The sequence below is a fragment of the Amblyraja radiata genome, chromosome 3 (assembly GCF_010909765.2).
Source record: "Amblyraja radiata isolate CabotCenter1 chromosome 3, sAmbRad1.1.pri, whole genome shotgun sequence".
NCBI classification, from domain to species: Eukaryota; Metazoa; Chordata; class Chondrichthyes; order Rajiformes; family Rajidae; genus Amblyraja; species Amblyraja radiata.
Window position 1 is genome coordinate 111,633,555 of NC_045958.1, and position 18,856 is coordinate 111,652,410.

The window sequence follows — 18,856 nt, forward strand, 5'->3', positions numbered from 1 at the left end:
TCTTTGTAATGTGGGAGGAAACCAAAAATCTCGGAGAAAACCCACGCATGTCACGGGGAGAAAGTACAAACTCCGTACAGACAGCACCCGTAATCGGGATCGAACCTGGGTCTCCGGCGCTGCATTCGCTGGAAGGCAGCAACTCTACCGCTGCACCACCGTGACTGCCCCCTATATCAGAAATAGCCAAAGTATATACACTACGGTCTCCCTTTGGCCATCCACAGCACACCTGCAGCAGCACAATTGCTATTTTTTTATTCTTCACTTCAACTCAACTGACGCTCCTTCAAGTACCTCTTCCCTTCTCACATTTTTTTAATTCAATATTTAAACAGAGCTCCTCCAGCAGATAAGATTGAATGAACTATAAAAATCCTGGAGATCTAATGATACACGGTGTGCATTCAATAGAACGTCTTAGGTTTGTCTCGTGTGATATTACTGTTAGATTCACTTTTAATCTCCTTCCCTGATGCTTCAGCCCCCTTACTTCCAGACAGAGACATATTCTCAGGCATTTGCCATAACTCTCCCAGATCCGCAACCCCTTATCTTCAGAGTCATCATCAATGAAAATCACAGTTCATTTGCAATAAATGCGGGGTTTTTTAATTCCCTGTTTTATAGAGACTGAACAAGACTTACTTCCTGCCAAGATTACTGGGCAGAGCCGGTGAAAAAACAGGACAGAGATTGCTGAAGGGCCACACGTATGGTGATTGTGGAGTAACTACTCCTGTCACGATGGTACCAGAAAGGCTGCAAATAAGTAATTAAAAAAAAATTATTGGCATTCACTTACAGATTTTAAGAATGTTTTGAAATCAAATAACCAAAGACCATATGTCTCCATATGTCTCCTCTGTTCTACACAAACCCAGCTGTTCTGAGAGAAGGTGCATGCTTTACATCTCACTGTTCTAATAGGGCAGTCTTTCAATCATATGGATATTAATGCAAAAATGGAAATAAAACAAATTCATGTTTCAAGAATACAGTAGAAATTCAGTGACAGAAGTCATTGTTCTAATCAGAATGCCTAGCCAGAACATAACAAATAAATTACATTCTAAAAAATGTAGAGAATAAAACTGAGGCAAGGCCACTATAAGCATAAGATTCTTGAAGGGATGGATGCTGTGAGGTTGCTCTCATGGCCAGTGGGCTGACTACTTCGGGGCAAAATCCCAAGATAACAGGGTTGGGTGTTCCGGACAATTAGGGTCAGTAAGATTTCATTCTTCATTAGAAGATTCTGAATGTTAAGAAATTTCTAGCCCGGAGAGCTGTGGATGTTTATTCATGTACATTTAATCAATTTACTTAATTCAAGGTCAAGACCCATACATATTTGGAATTAAAGGCATATAGAAAATTGGGCAGGAAAATGGTGTCGAGATAGTCTGAAGAAGGGTCTCGGCCTGACATGTCACCTATTGCTTTTCTCCAGAGATGCTGCCTGACCCACCTTTTGTGTCTATTTTAGATAGTTACCCTTCAGATGTCTAATTTCAGAGCCATATCTGGAGATCATGTAAACCAATTATTTCTTATCTTGATGCACTGCAGTTAGAGTGCAACATGGCAAATGGAATGAATGCTTAGGATGGTACACGAGGTACCAATCAGGCAGAATGTTTTTCTTGTTAGGCATCTTTTATATAATTTGAGCCGCTCCTATCCAATTAAGTAGAGATTATTCCATAGTGTTCCTGATTTGAGCCTTGTGTACAGTGTGAAAACTTTGGGGTGGCAGGTGAGTTACTCAAATAACACCCAGTCTGCTTGTGCAGCTACAGTATTTATGAGTCTAGTCTAGACCACTTGAGATTCTGGTCCATTGTCAGCTCCAGGTAATGGGAGGGTTGGCAACGCTACTGCCATTAAACATCAACAGTTACACTCTTTCGTCTTGGAGATGGTTACTGCCAGGCACTTTTGTGGTGTGTATATCATTTGACCCTTATCAACCCAATTTGCTGCAGTATCTGGATCTTGCAACATGCAGGCATGGACTGTTGCATTTCCTGAGGAGTTGCATTGGAATGAAACACTGTGCAATTATCAGCCAATTTTTCCAATTCTGACCAGATGGAAGGTTAATGAAGCAGTGGATGATGAATGGGCAGAGGATATTGTCTTGTGAAACTCCTACAGACCATGTCTTGTCATTGGGATGACTGACCTCCAACAGCCATCTTTTTGTTGCAGCCTCATCAGATTGGCATCCCATTTTTCCAATCTGCCTGATATTGCTCTCAGTATGTCCTTCATTACTCCACATTGAACCGGAGGCGATCTACTGGTTTGAATGAAATGCCAGTAAGGAAAGTGTCAGACTATTAGATTTCAGACTGTGGTGGGCATTTCTACTGCTGACGATTCACGTTGTTTCATGGATAAATCAGACTTTATCCCAGTTAGAACAGTCGTGGTGCCAGTCGTGGTGCCAGATAGGAATTTATCTCCACAAAGATTGTATAGTGATCACTCCTACCAATGCTTTAGCAGACAATGCACCTGCAGCAGGAAGATTAGTAAGTAAGGCAACATCAACATCACGTAGGTTTATCCCTTACGTTTGCTAGCAGCGATGGGCTGCAGAATCGGAAAGCTACTTCTATCAGAAAAAAATGAACAAGTCCAGCTGCCCTGCTCTTGAAAAGAGAAGGCTAAAGGACATGCAAAAAGTTAAAATCATAAGAGATTTGCATAGCACATACATGAAAACATTTCCATTTGCTCCAAGGGCAGCTAAATCAAAAGGAAATTCAGGAAAAAAAAATATGCACCTGGAAATTGGTGGGAATTAACCAGCACATAGCTGTTCTTCTGAGGAAGGCTACAGATGCATATGGAGAAGGGAACAGACTGGCAGCTCACATATCAAATGATGAAAGACAGAGGCTAAAACTCCTGCATGGAACTATGTAACTGAATGGCTTGTTTCTGGCTTTGTACGCAAGTTATAGCGGGAATATTAAAATCTAACCACTTTAACCAGAAACCAGCAGAGAATCGCATCAGCTAACCTCCCTTTTGTCAATTAGAATACTGCTAATCCGTATGTGACAGGAAAAAGCTTAGTAAATGGTAAAAGCTGATTATTTAATCATTTCAATCAACACTGGAGCTTTTTCCAAGTGATAGGAGCAGAATTAAACCATTTGACCCATCAAGACCACTCCACCATTCGATCAAGGCTGATCTACCTTCCCCTCTCAACCCCATTCCCCTGCTTTCTCCCCATACGAGAATCTATACCCGTACTAGAATCTATCTATCTCTGCCTTAAGAATATCAATTGACTTGACCTCCACAGTCTTTCTATAGTACATCTGCATAACCAAACAAAACGAGTCATTATTTTTCAAAATTGTAGTTTATAGATGCACTCTCAAAAATCTGAATGTCATATTTCAATCAAAATAAATCATTATTGTGCAAATGACTAAACAATATTTTGAGCATTTTGGTCACCAACAGAATAGGCAATTTGTAATATCATCTGTTGTCACTGTTTTAAAGATTTTAAGCTCCGATGCTTATCGAAATATACAACTACAATACATACAAAATGACATAATACAATAAGTGAATTAAAATGTGTGCACCGGCTATTAATATATGAGAAGATCCATCAGTGGAATCCTGCTGCACTCACGTTGCATTCCTGAAGTTGTGAGCATTAACAATCTGTTGCTGTGAAAGGAGGGCAGGAGAGAAGGGTGGACGACCCAGATTGGAATTAGGGAACATGCTCTCCTTTATCTGAAGTGAACATTTAATCTTTCGCCTGGAAAAAAAAAGTACACATTGCCGAATTCACAATTAATGAAATATCATGCCAAAAAAAGTATTATGTAGCACAGTGGAGATTTTCAAAAAGGGGGAAGAAAGAAAGGGGAAACAAAAAAACATAGAAAATAGGTGCAGAAGTAGGCCATTCGGCCCTTCAATATCATGGCTGATCATCCAAAATCAGTACCCCGTTCCGGCTTTTCCCCATATCCCTCGATTCCCTTAGCCCTAAGAGCTAAATTAAAAAAAACAAGATAAATCACAAAGCAGAATGACTCAAGTTTAAAGAGATTCGGTATGTCACTGAATAGTCGAGCAAATTTCTACAGGTGCACTGTAGAAAGTATCCTGACAGACTGCATCATGTCCTGGTACGAAAATTCTAACATATAGGAACACAAGATGTTGTAGAGAGCAGCAGTAGACTTAGCCATGCCAATCTTGAGCACAGGTCTCTCCCCCACCCCCCCCCCCCCACCCCCCCCCCCCCATCCCCCCCCATCCCATTCAAGGCATGTTCAGAAGCCTGAAGTCCCACATCAGAGCTACTTTTCTACACCAAGCAAGATCTTGAACTGACCTTCACTGCACTAACCTTACCTCAGCAACCAAACACAATGAACCATCACGACCGTGGACTTGTTTTCTAATTGTGTTCTGGACTAACTGCATTTTTGCACAGCCTTTTTCATTGCTTCTAGAATTTATGCATAACTAATATTTTGTGAATTATCTGAATCACTGTGCCAGTGATGCAGCTGCAAGCAAGATGTTCATTGTACCTGGACCTCAACACCTTGCATATATAACAATAAACTCGACTTGCTTAATTAGGCAAGGATAAATGATTCACCTCTCAAAAAAAAGACACAAGCCACAAGTTACTCCTGAGTTACTCCAGCACTCTGTGTCTTTTGTAAACTGCAGTTCCTAGTTTCTACAAACCATCTATTGTTCAAAGATTGTTTAAAATATAGTAGCAAGCAAAATCTGGTAATATCTGGAAACATGATATGCTGAGTCAAAGAGTGATACAGTGTGGAAACATGCCCTTCGGTCCAACTCGCCCGACAATGTCCAAGCTGCCCTAGTCCCACTTGCCTGCGCTTGGTCCATAATCCTCCAAACCTGTCCTATCCATGTACCTGCCCAACTGTTTCTTATACGATAAGATAGTCCCAGCCTCAACTACCTCCTCTGGCAGCTTGTTCCATACACCCACCGGTGTGAAAAAAGTTACCCCTCGGATTCCTATTAAATCTTTTCCCTTCACCTTGAACCTACGTCCCCTGGTCCTCGATTCCCCTACTCTGGGTAAAATACTTTGTGCATCTACCCGATCTATTCCTCTCATGACTTTGTATACCTCAATAAGATCTCCCCTCATCCTCCTACTGAAAAAGTTACTTTTATAACAATCAAACAGGTTAGCTTCTTAATAAACAGACAACTCACAATACGGTTGGTAGACCAGTTCAAAACATTATTACTTATTATGGAAGTGGCAAGGAAAACCCCAGTCAAGTGAGCAATCAGACACTTGGCTGTCCTCAGTCCACTTTCCTGAACAATGGTACATGGTATTATATAGTGTTTTTTTGTCACCTTAGCACATTCCACAAACAGTAGTCATGGTCAGAGGTACAGAGAATACATGTTACTACAGGATGCGTCTGAGTTGTCTCGTCACATCAGTTGCATCAAAGGCATCTTGTCATATGGTACAAGGACTTTACATATCAAGGGCATCGGACATTTAGTACAAGATACTTGCATATCAAAGTCATCAGTCACTGCATACCTCAAAGGCATCGGACATTGTCCCAAAATCCCTTACTGGGATTAATCTGGGCTTCCTCTCTCCTCAAATGCTAGACGCATTTTAAAGTCACTCATTATCTCAATACACAGCAACCCGAGGCAAACCAGTCTGAAGAAGGGTTTCGGCCCGAAACGTCGCCTATTTCCTTCGCTCCATTGATGCTGCTGCACCCGCTGAGTTTCTCCAGCATTTTTGTGTACCTGCAAACCTAGACATGCCTTTCTGTATCGATCTCCTGGAGAAAAGCCTGCTTTGAGACTAAAATATAAGTTGTAAGCTGGTCCAGAAATTCATTTAATATTTTCTTATATTTTTAACATAATTCAGCCTTATCACTACGCTCCATGGAATAGAGACCCAGCCTACTTAACGTCTCCCTATAGCTCACACCCTCTAGTCCTGGCAACATCCTCGTGAATCTTTTCTGAACCTTTTCAATCTTTCCTATAACATGGTGCCCAGAATTGAACACAATATTCTAAATGCAGTCTCACCAACGTCTTATACAACTACAACATGACCTCCCATCTTCTATACTCAATACTCTGACAGATGAAGGCCAAAGTGCCAAAAGCCTTTTTGACTACCTTATCTACCTGCGACTCGACCTTCAAGGAACAATGCACTTGTACTCCAAGGTCCCTCTGCACTACCACACTACCCAGAGGTCTACCATTTACTGTGTAGGCCCTGCCCTTGTTCGACGACCCAAAATGCAACCCCTCACACTTCTCTTTATTAAATTCCATCAACCATTCCTCTGCCCACCTGGCCAATCGATCCAGATCCTGCTGCAATCGTTCACAACCTTCTTCACTATCTGCAAAACCACTAACTTTTGTATCTTCAGCAAACTTGCTAATCTTACCCTGTATGTTCTCATCCAAATCGTTGATGTAGATGACAAACATTAACAGGCCCAGCATCGAACCCTATGGCAAACCATTCGTCACAGGCGTCCATTCTGAGAAGCAATCTTCCACCATCACCCACCCGATCCCCCATTCGCTGTGATGGCATTTCAGTCTCAGTCACAGAGGCCGATGTCAGGAAATCCTTCAGAGGGGTGAACCCCCGAAAAGCACCTGGTCCTGATGGTATACCCGGCCGTGTTCTAAAAACCTGTGCGGACCAACTGGCGGGAGTTTTTACGGACATTTTCAACCTCTCACTTCTGAGGTCTGAGGTCCCCACCTGCTTTAAAAGGGCATCAATTATACCGGTGCCCAAGAAGAGTAAGGTGACGTGCCTCAATGACTATCGACCAGTGGCACTAACGCCGGTGGTGATGAAGTGCTTTGAGAGGTTGATCATGGAGCAAATCAACTCCTACATCGACAAAAACCTGGACCCACTGCAGTTCGCGTACCGCCACAACAGATCAACGGTGGATGCGATCTCGCTGGCCCTCCACTCCGCACTGGACCACTTGGACAACAAAAACTCATATGTCAGGCTGTTATTCATTGATTACAGCTCGGCATTTAACACAATCATCCCCTCCAAACTGGTTACCAAACTCGCAGAACTGGGTCTCTGCGCATCCCTCTGCAACTGGATCCTCGACTTCCTCGTCCACAGACCACAGTCTGTTCGTATTGGTGGAAATGTGTCAGCCTCGATAACAATCAGCACGGGAGCACCTCAAGGCTGCGTGCTCAGCCCCCTGCTGTACTCACTCTATACCCATGACTGCGTAGCGAACCACAGTGCGAACTCCATCATCAAGTTCGCTGACGACACCACTATTGTGGGGCGTATCACTGATGGGGATGAGTCAGAGTACAGAAGAGAGATCGAGCAACTGTCCATATGGTGCCAGCGCAATAACCTGGCCCTGAACACCAGCAAAACCAAGGAACTGATTGTGGACTTTGGAAGGAGTAGGAGGGGGACCCACAGCCCCATTTATATCAACGGGTCGATGGTTGAAAGGGTCAAGAACTTCAAATTCCTGGGGGTGCACATCTCTGAAGATCTTTCCTGGTCCGAGAACACTAACGCAATTATCAAAAAAGCTCATCAGCGCCTCTACTTCCTGAGAAGATTACGGAGAGTCGGATTGTCAAGGAAGACTCTCTCTAACTTCTACAGGTGCACAGTCGAGAGCATGCTGACCGGTTGCATCGTGGCTTGGTTCGGCAATTTGAGCGCCCTGGAGAGGAAAAGACTACAAAAAGTAGTAAACACTGCCCAGTCCATCATCGGCTCTGACCTTCCTTCCATCGAGGGGATTTATCGCAGTCGCTGCCTCAAAAAGGCTGGCAGTATCATCAAGGACCCACACCATCCTGGCCACACACTCATCTCCCTGCTACCTTCAGGTAGAAGGTACAGGAGCCTGAAGACTGCAACAACCAGGTTCAGGAATAGCTACTTCCCCTCAGCCATCAGGCTATTAAACCTGGCTCGGACAAAACTCTGACTATTAGCAACCACTTTCTGTTATTTGCACTACCAGTTTATTTATTCATGTGTGTATATATTTATATCATGGTATATGGACACATTTATCTGTTTTGTAGTAAATGCCTACTATTTTCTGTGTGCTTAAGCAAAGCAAGAATTTCATTGTCCTATACAGGGACACATGACAATAAACTCACTTGAACTTGCTTCCTTCCATAGAGCCAATTTGCTATCCATTAAGCTATCTCTCCTTGGATCCCATGCGATCTAACCTTCCAGAGCAGCCTACCATGCAGCACCTTGGCAAACGTCTTACTAACGTCCATGTACACAACATCTACAGCACTGCCCTCTCATCAACCTTTTTGGTCGTCTTCAAATAAATCAATCAGATTTGTGAGACACGACTTCCCACGTACAAAACCATGCTGACTGTCCCTAATCAGCCATTGCCCATCCAAATGCCTGTATATCCTATCCCTCAGAATAATCTCCAGTTACTTACCAACTACAGAGGTTAAGCTCACCGGCCTATAGTTCCCAGCATTTTCCCTGCAGCCCTTCGTGAAAAGAGATACAACATTTGTCACTCTCAATCCTTTGGCAACCAGGGCTCCCGCAATTTCCTCTCTAGTTTCCCGCAATGTCCTCAGATATATCTGATCAGGCCCCGGAGATTTGTCTACCTTCAAACATGACAGTACCTTCAGTACTTCCTCGACAGTAACCCTGACTGCTCGCAAGACACTTCTAGCGACTGCTCCAAATTTCCTCCGTCCTACGGTCTTTCTCCTTGGTAAATACAGAGGAGATATACTCAGGGGACCTTGCCCATCTCCTGTGGCACCACATAGAGGTGACATATTTTATTCCTGAGAGGTCCCACACTCACTCTCGTTACCCTTTTCCCCCTATGTATTTATAAAATCTTTTGGGATTGTCTTTTATGCAACCCGCCAGAGCTATCTCCTGGCGCCTTATTGCCCTTCTGATCTTTTTTTATTTGCTCAGTTCCCGAAACTCCTCTAGGGATGCACTTGATCCCAGCTGCCTAAACCTGTCCCATGCAACCTTCTTGTTTTTGACTAGCGTCTCAATTTACCTTGTCATCCAAGCTTCCTTACGTTTGCCTGCTTTGCCTTTCACTCTAACGGGGACGTACGTATCCCGAGCTCTCTTCGGTACACTTTTAAAAACATCCCACTTGGCTGATGTTCCTTTTCCCTCAAATAACTTGCTCCAATCAACTTGAGCGAGACCTTCTCTCATAGCCTCAAAGTTGGCCTTACCCCAGTTGAGCATTTTTACACGTGGACCCTCTCCATCCCTAACTATCTTAAACCTAATCGAACTGTGGTCACTTGTCCCAAAAGGCTCCTCCACACACACTTCATCAATTTGCCTTTCCCATTTTCCCAATACTAGATCCAGCGTTGCCCTCTCACGTGTGGGGGGCCTCCACCAACTGTTTAAGGAATTGCACCCCATCTAAACCCTTCACGCTATGATTTTCCCAGTCTATATTGGGCAAGTTGAAATCCCCTACTACAATATATGCTGGGGCACAGAAAGAAATTGAAACTTTGTATAGTTCAGTTTCATCAAGTGTATCAAGGTACAGTGAAAAGCTTTTTGTTGCATGCTAACCAGTCAGTGGAAAGGCAATACATGATTACAATCGAGCCATTTACACTGTACAGATACATAAGGGAATAACATTTAGTGCAAGATAAAGCCAGTAAAGTCCGATCAAAGAATGTCCGAGGGGCACCAATGAGATAGATAGTAGTTCAGGGCTGCTCTCTTGTTGTGGTCAGATGATTCAGTTCCCTTTATCATGTATCTGTACACTGTTAATGGCTCGATTATAATCATGTATTGTCTCTCCGCTGACCGGTCAGCACGCAACAAAAGCTTTTCACTGTCCCTGGATACGAGTGACGATAAACTGAAACTGAACTGAACAAAGTTTCAATTTCTTTTTGTGCCTCGGCACACCATTTTTAATATCAGAATCTGTTTCCAGGTATTAGCAGATTTTACTTGCTACTTTATTTTTCAAAAAATAGGTATTTTGTGAAGTTTCAAACAACTGAATAAGTCAGACTTGGTCAGGAGTGTAAAAGCATTTGTGAATTAGCCCCATATAATAATAATAATAATAATAAAAGATTTCTACAGCACAAGGAAAAGGTTATAGTCTGGGAACGAAGAGAACATTATTTCCCATGGAAGGCAAAGACCTAGGTAAAAGATCGGATGCACGATTAAGAATACAAAAAATACTAACACAATTAATCTACCTGCATCTGCTCCTTCATTAAATAAGATTGTGGCTAATCTTTTATTTTACTGACACTTTCCAGTACAAATTCCATATCTTTTGGTCCCCAACCTAGTTCTTTAAATTGAAACGTGAAATTAGGCCCAATCTACACGATTACACACCACCAATGTCAGCTTGAACTTTGTGTTACAGACAACAATCTATTGGTGCTGACAAAAGACAAACGGGGGCAACTCTCAAATTTGATTCATATGAGACTCAGATCAATAAAAGTAAAAGCATCAATTTTTAAACTGAAACCTGCAAAAGCTGGAAATTTGATTCAAAACAAGTAAATGCTGCAAATACTAACCTAGAACTTTATATGGAAGACACATGGCAGATAACCTCTATAAAACAAACATTGAACCTAGAGCTTGCTGGTCTAGTCCCAGTACCTGGGGATCATTGCACACAAATCATTGAAAATTGCAGGCAGATTAATTAAAGGAATCTGGACAACGTGTGGAGCCATAAAGTCCAAGAACTATGACATCAAGATGAACCTTGACAAAATGCTGAACAGGTTGGAGTATTGTATCCAGATCTCAGCATTACCTTACGAGAAATATGAAGGCCTTAAAGAGAGTGCAGAAGGAATTTACCAGAATGATTCCTGGATTAAACATAGAAACATAGAAAATAAGTGCAGGAGGAGGCCATTCGGCCCTTCGAGCCTGCACCGCCATTCATTGTGATCATGGCTGATTGTCCCCAATCAATAACCCGTGCCTGCCTTCTCCCCATATACATTGAGTCCACTAACCCCTAGAGCTCTATCTAACTCTCTCTTAAATCCATCCAGTGATTAGGCCTCTGTGGCAGGGAATTCCACAAATTCACACCTCTCTGGGTGAAAAAAGTTTCTTCTCACAGTCTTAAATGGCCTCCCCTTTATTCTAAGACTGTGGCCCCTGGTTCTGGACTCGTCCAACATTGAGAACATTTTTCCTGCATCTAGCTTGTCCAGTCCTTTCATAATTTTATTTGTTCTATAAGATTCCCCCTCATCCTTCTAAACTGCAGTGAATACAAGGCTAGTCTTTTCAATCTTTCCTCATATGACAATCCCGCCATCCCAGGGATCAATCTCTTGAACCTATGCTGCACTGCGTCAATCACAAGGATGCCCTTCCTCAAATTAGGAGACCAAAACTGTACACAATACTCCAGATGTGGGCTTACCCGAGCCCTATACACCGCAGAAGAATCTCTCTACTTCTATACTGAAATCCTGTTATGAAGGCCAACATTCCATTAGCTTTCTTCACTGCCTGCTGTACTTGCACGCCAACTTTCAGTGACCGGTGTACAAGGACACCGTGGTCTTGCTGTGCCTCCCCCTTACCTAACCTAACTCCATTGAGATAATAATATGCCCCCTTGTTTTTGCCACCAAAGTGGATAACCTCACATTTATCTATATTATACTGCATCTGCCACACATCTGCCCATTCACTCAACCTGTCCAGGTCACCCTGCAACCTCCTAATATTTCACACTGCCACCCAGCTTTGTGTCATCCGCAAACTTGCTAGTGTTGTTCCTAATTCCCTCTTCCAAATCATTAATATATATGGTAAACAGTTGCAGCCCCAACATCGAACCTTGCGGCACTCCACTCGCCATTGCCTGCCATTCCTGGGAGATTTTAGGTACATCTATTAATTCAAGAAGCTGGGATAGTTGGTTGAGAATGGATCAGATTTAAAATCTCAAAGTTGTAAGAGAGAGTGGGTGGTAGAGGTAGATTAATTCCAAAGGGAACAAAATACACAAAAAATAAATATATGGGTAGGAAGGAATTTCCTATATATAATAAATATATTGGGTTATGGGCAAAGAACAAGCAAATGGAACCGATAGATTTAATGGGTGAAATTTCCTGCCATAGTAACCTTAACCTTTCTGGGATACAACTCTTTGCAGTAAATTTCATCTGCCATTTTGCCAGTCTGCCTCTTCAAGTTTATCACTGTCAAGTTTTGCACCATCTGCAAATTTTGAAAGTCAGAAAGTCTCCAGACAAGAGTGTTCCAAAGACCCATTTTGCAGGCCGAAGTCCATATAGTGCACACAAGTCTACGTTAAAAAATACTTCTAGTACTGACCATGAAAAACACTTGTAAACCATCCTCTGACCCCGAGGTGCATTCATCACAAGTCTGAATCCTGTCTGAAAGCAGATGTGAAGAGGATGCTATGAGGATGCAGAGTGACCTGGACAGGGTGGGCAAGTGGGCAGATGCATGGCTGATGTAGTCAGTATAATGTGATAAGTGTGAGGTTATCCACTTTGGAGGCAAGAACAGGAAGGCAGATTATTATATGAATGGTGTCAGGTTAGGAAAAGGGGAAGTACAACGAGACCTGGGCGTTCTTGTACATCAGTCACTGAAAGTGAGCATACAGGTACAACAGGCAGTGAAGAATGCTAATGGCATGTTGGCCTTCATAAAGAGGAGTTGAGTATAGGAGCAAAGAGGTCCTTCTGCAGTTGTACAGAGCCCTAGTGAGACCACACCTGGAATATTGTCTGCAGTTTTGGTCTCCAGATCTGAGGAAGGACATTCTTGCTATTAAGGTTCACAAGGTTCTACATCTCCGAATATAGATTTGAAAAATTCTCTTTTAAGGGGCCTTCTCTTCTATTTCCACTTTCCACCTTTTCTTTTTTATTTTATTTTTTTATTTTTATATTTTATATACACACTTCACATTTTTCTACTCTCTACCATCTATTTTTCCACTCTTTCCCCTTTCTATTGTTTTCTTTTTCTTGTCTTGCTTACTTCCTTCTCATAACATAAAACTAGAGGTTGTACATAGAATGGATTACGGTATGACATAGTTGGCACCTAAAATTAGGTGCCACTGTATTGTTTTGTATTGTATTAACTTCTAATAAAATAAAAAAAAATAAAATAAAAAAAGGTTCACAAGGTTAATTCCCAGGATGGCGGCACTGTCATATAATGAAAGAATGGAGCGACTGGGCTCGTATTCACTGGAATTTAGAAGGATGAGAGGGCATCTTTTAGAAACATATTAATTATTAAGGGATTGGACACGCTAGATGCAGAAACATGTTCCCGATATTGGCGGAGTCCAGAGCCAGGGGCCACAGTTTGAGAATAAAGCGTAGGCCATTTAGAACTGAGACGAGGAAAAACTTTTTCATCCAGAGAGTTGTGAATTTGTGGAATTCTCTGCATCAGAAGGCAGTGGAGGCTGATTCACTGGATGCATTCAAAAGAGAGTTAGATAGAGCTCTTAGGGCTAGCAAAATCAAGGGATAGGGGAGAAGGCAGGAACGGGGTACTGATTGTGGATGATCAGCTATGATCATATTGAATGGCAGTGCTGGCTCAAAGGTCCAAATGGCCTACTCCTGCACCTATTGTCTATGTATCCTCCAAATTAGTCATCAAAAGTTTCAACAAATCATCAACTCCCTTGGACATCATTTAGTTGACAACAGCACATCTCTTACAATGCTGTCATTTAAAACTAGCAAGAAAGGTCCCGACCCAATACGTCACCCATCCTTTTTCTCCAGACATGTTGCCTGACTCGTTGAGTTACTCCAACACTTTGTGACTGACTTTCTTTAGTATAAATCAGCATTGTTTCTAGATTTCACAATTGTCTTACAGGAACATTGTGACCACCCTGAAATTTTAAATTGGAATAGTTATTTTTGACAATGAGAACATTCCCTCTTGTCATCTACCCACACTGTTTGGTCTTCAGCCTGCAAAATGGGGACATGGAATGGTCACCTGCCTGGAGATTTTCTGACCTTGTTGGCATCCAGGTGAAGAGTGTTACTCAACATTTTCAGTAACCAATGGGCACCACAATATTAGCAGAACCTAGTGAGTCATTGAAATAAAATCTCCATTGCTGCACCCACCCTCCTTAATTTGAGCAAAAGTAATACTTTTGTTTAATAATGGGGGAGCATCAGTGTCAGTTCATGCCAAAGGTCACGGATCTTAAAGGTTTACTCTATGCCCAATCTGCCAAAAAAAAATCCTGTGTTTTAGTCACACATTCCCACCGTCCATGTTGTTCAGCTTCCCTCTCTCTCTCTTCTAGAACATAACAAAGTATAGCACAGGAACAAACACTTCAGCCCACAATGTCTGTGCTGATCATGATGCAGAGAAAACCTCATCTCATCTGCCTGCACATGATCCGTATCCCTCCATATCCCTATCTGAAATCTTCTTAAATGCCATTATCGTATCTGCCTCAACCACCACCACTGGAGCACACCCCTGCCACCCACCATTCTGTGTAAAAAAATGTCCCACACATCTCCTTTAACTTTGCCCCACACATCCCCTCTGACCTTAATGCTAAGCCTTCTAGTCTTTGACATTTCCACCCTGGGGAGAAAGGTTCTGTCTGCCTCTCCTCCTCATTTAGTTTTCTGGAGCATTTGATATGTTGTCACAGCCACTGACACTTTGGGGGAACACAGTGGGCACAGAAGAGAGGGTGTGTTTAATCTTGGAAAACTAACGACTTTGACTAAATACAAAGTGCTGGAATAAGCCAGCGGGTCTGGCAGCATCTCGAGAGAATATGTATAGGCGATTGATTGATTAAAAATATAGCATGGAAACAGGCCGTTCGGCCCACAGAGTCGACACCGACCACCCGTTCATTCTAGTTCTATGTTATCCTACTTTCACATTCACTCCTCACACTTTAGGGGCGATTTACAGAGGTTCTGACCCGAAACTGTCCAGTCCCCTCCACGGTTGCAGCCTGGCCCGCTGTATTCCTCCAGCACTTTGTGTTTTGTTCAACTCTCTCCCCGCGCACCGGCAATTCCTCGTCTCCCTAACGCGGTTAACAACTTTGTTAATCAGGGAAACCTTCCTCCTCGTCCTCGTCCTCCTCGTCCTACACACACCTCAGGCCAGCTGTCAATACACCTGTGACATCGCCCTGTGTGTGTGTGTTTTTTTTATTGTCATTATTTCGCGGACATGGAGATGAAACGTTGATTAAAACAACTTTCCCATTTCCCCGGCAGCCGGCGGCCAGCGGCAGTGAGCGGCGGTGAGCGGCAGCGGCAGCTGCAGTGAGAGTCGAGGCCGCGCATCGTCCAAGTCGCAGCCTCCGGGCCGGGCCGGGCTAAAGAGGAAGAAGCTTCTGTCGTCTCATTTCACGCGTCTCCCCCGCAAACAACGCATTCATTCACCCACTCGCCCCTCTCCCTCCCTCCCTCCCTCCCCCCATCGACACACTCACCGAGCTTCTGTCCCCGTTGCCCCTCAACCGTTTCATCTTGGTTCCCTCACGTCAGGGCCATCGGGCCGTCTCCTTCCGTGTCGGAGGTTAAATGGCCGCGCTTCCGGCTCGGTGAAGGCGGCGGCGGCGGCGGCGACAATAACAACAACGACAACAACAACACCAACAACAACAACACACCAACAACACCACACCAACAACACCACACCAACAACGACACACCAACAACGACAACACCAACAACGACACACCAACAACAACACACCAACAACACCACACCAACAACGACACACCAACAACGACAACACCAACAACGACACACCAACAACAACACACCAACAACACACCAACAACAACACACCAACACACCAACAACAACACACCAACAACACCACACCAACAACGACACACCAACACATCAACAACGACACACCAACAACGACACACCAACAACAACACACCAACAACAACACACCAACAACACACCAACAACAACACACCAACACACCAACAACAACACACCAACAACACACCAACAACAACACACCAACACACCACACCAACAACACACGAACACCAACAACACACCAACACACCAACACACCAACAACGACACACCAACAACACCACACCAACACACCACACCAACAACGACACACCAACACACCACACCAACAACAACACACCAACAACAACACACCAACAACGACAACGACAACACAACAACACACCAACAACAACACCAGCAACAACACACCAACACACCAACAACACACCAACACACCAACAACACACCAACACCAAGTCAAGTTAAGACCTTACATAGGACAATGAAATTCTTGCTTGCTGCAGCACAACAGAATATTGTAAGCAAAAATACAGAACAGTTCAGTTCAATGTACACATAAATAAGCAGATAAAGTGCAATATAGGCTGTTACAGTTCAGAGTCTGTTTGTTGGAGAGTTTTAATAGCGTAATGGCTATGGGGAAGCAGCTGTTCCTGAACCTGGACGTACCAGGTTTCAGGCTCCTGTCCATTCTACCCGATGGAAGCGGAGAGATGAGTGCGTGGCCAGGATGATGTGGGTCCCTGAAGATGCTGGCTGCCTTTTTGAGGCAGCGACTGTGATAAATCCGTTTGAGGGTGGGGAGGTCAGAGCCGATGATGAACTGGGCAGTGTTTACAACTTTCTGCATCATTTCCGCTCCTGGACGCTCAAGTTGCCGAACCAAGCCACGATGCAACCGGTCAGCATGCTCTCTACTGTGCACCTGTAGAAGTTCGAGAGAGTCCTCTTTGATAAACCGACTCTCCGTAGTCTTCTCAGGAAGTAGAGGCGCTGATGTGCTTTCTTTATAATTGCATCAGTGTGCTGGGACCAGGAAAGATTTTTGGAAATGTGCACGCCCAGGAATTTGAAGTTCTTGACCCTTTCCAGCATCGTCCCGTTGATGTAAACGGGATTGTGGGTCCCTATCCTACCCCTTCCAAAGTCCACATTCAGTTCCTTGGTTTTGCTGGTGTTGAGAGCCAGGTTATTGTGTTGGCACCATTTGGTCAATCGGTCGATCTCACTTCTATACTCTGACTCGTCCCCATCAGTGATTCGTCCCACAACAATGGTGTCTTCGGCCAACAACAACACACGAACAACGACAACACACGAACAATGACAACACACCAACAACTACAACAACAACAACGACAACACCAATGACAACACCAATGACAACGACAACACCAACGACCATAACACCAACGACAACAACAACGACGTCAACAACAGCGACAACACCAACGACAACACCAACGACAACAACAACGACAACAACAACAACATCAACAACAATGACAACACCAACGACAACACCAATGACAACAACAATGACAACACCAACGACAACACCAACGACAACAACAACGACATCAACAACAGCGACAACACCAATGACAACGACAACAACACCAACGACAACACCAACGACAACAACAATGACATCAACAACAGCGACAACACCAATGACAACAACAACGACAACACCAACGACAACAACACCAACGACAACAACAACGACATCAACAACAGCGACAACACCAACGACAACACCAACGACGACAACACCAACGACAACAACAACAGCGATGACAACAAGTGACAACACCAACTACAACACCAATGACAACAACAACGACATCAACAACAGCGACAACACTAACGACAACACCAACGACAACACCAACGACAACAACAACGACATCAACAACGACATCAACACCAACGACAACACCAACGACAACAACAACGACATCAACAACAACGACAACACCAACGACAACACCAATGACAACAACAACGACAACACCAACGACAACAACACCAATGACAACACCAACGACAACAACAACGACATCAACACCAACGACAACACCAACGACAACAACAACGACATCAACAACACCGACAACACCAACGACAACACCAACGACGACAACACCAATGACAACAACAACAGCGATGACAACACCAACGACAACAACAACGACATCAACAACAGTGACAACACCAACGACAACACCAACGACAACATCAACGATGACAACACCAACGACAACAACAACAGCGATGACAACAACAGCGACAACACCAACGACAACAACAACGACAACAACAGCGATGACAACAACAGCGACAGCAACACAAACAGCGACAGCGACGACAACAACGGCAACGAGTAAAGTCACCTCACAAAGCAGCGTTAATGCCGGCTTACTTCACATTAGAGTAGGTAGGAACTGCAGATGCTGGTTTACTCCAAACATTGGCACAAAATGCTGCTCAGTTCAGGTTAGTTTGGGCTATTCTTTGGGAAGTGAGCCAAAATGTCATACACGTTACCAAATGGCATCACATAAAGTAATACATTTTTTTTAAATTGTAAGAGATTAATCTTATTCGTCGCTATTTTCCTACCTACGGAACTATAATGCATGTCTGCTGAAGATATGGACATTCTAGCTTTTTAAAATTCACAGAGTTTGTTAGGGCCATTCTTTGGAAAGTGAACCAAATGGCACACATGTTACCAAGTGGCATCACGTAAAGCAATACATGTAAAAATTCTTGTAAGAGATTAATCTTATTCATTGCTATTTTCCTATCTACTGAACTATAATGCATGTCTGCTAAAGATATGAACATTCTAGCTTTTAAAAATTCACAGGAG

The 18,856-nt window shown here is 43.5% G+C and overlaps 1 protein-coding gene across 5 annotated transcripts in view; it reads right to left on the reverse strand.

The window, feature by feature from the left end:
* Window positions 1–15,758, reverse strand: part of tent2 (terminal nucleotidyltransferase 2) — a 66,356-nt gene extending 50,598 nt beyond the window's left edge. Inside the window, exons 1-4 of one of the 5 annotated variants that reach the window (XM_033018591.1) lie at window positions 15,630–15,758; window positions 3,668–3,799; window positions 2,189–2,302; window positions 649–762 (exon numbers count right to left, since the gene is read on the reverse strand). In XM_033018591.1, coding sequence (XP_032874482.1) covers window positions 649–762; window positions 2,189–2,302; window positions 3,668–3,762 — 323 coding nt within the window. In that variant the 5' untranslated portion in view covers window positions 3,763–3,799; window positions 15,630–15,758. Of the gene's footprint in view, window positions 1–648; window positions 763–2,188; window positions 2,306–3,617; window positions 3,800–15,629 lie in introns of those variants that run through there. The other 4 variants (XM_033018590.1, XM_033018592.1, XM_033018594.1 and 1 more) reach the window with 4 other exon arrangements.
* Window positions 15,759–18,856: the final 3,098 nt, after the last annotated feature.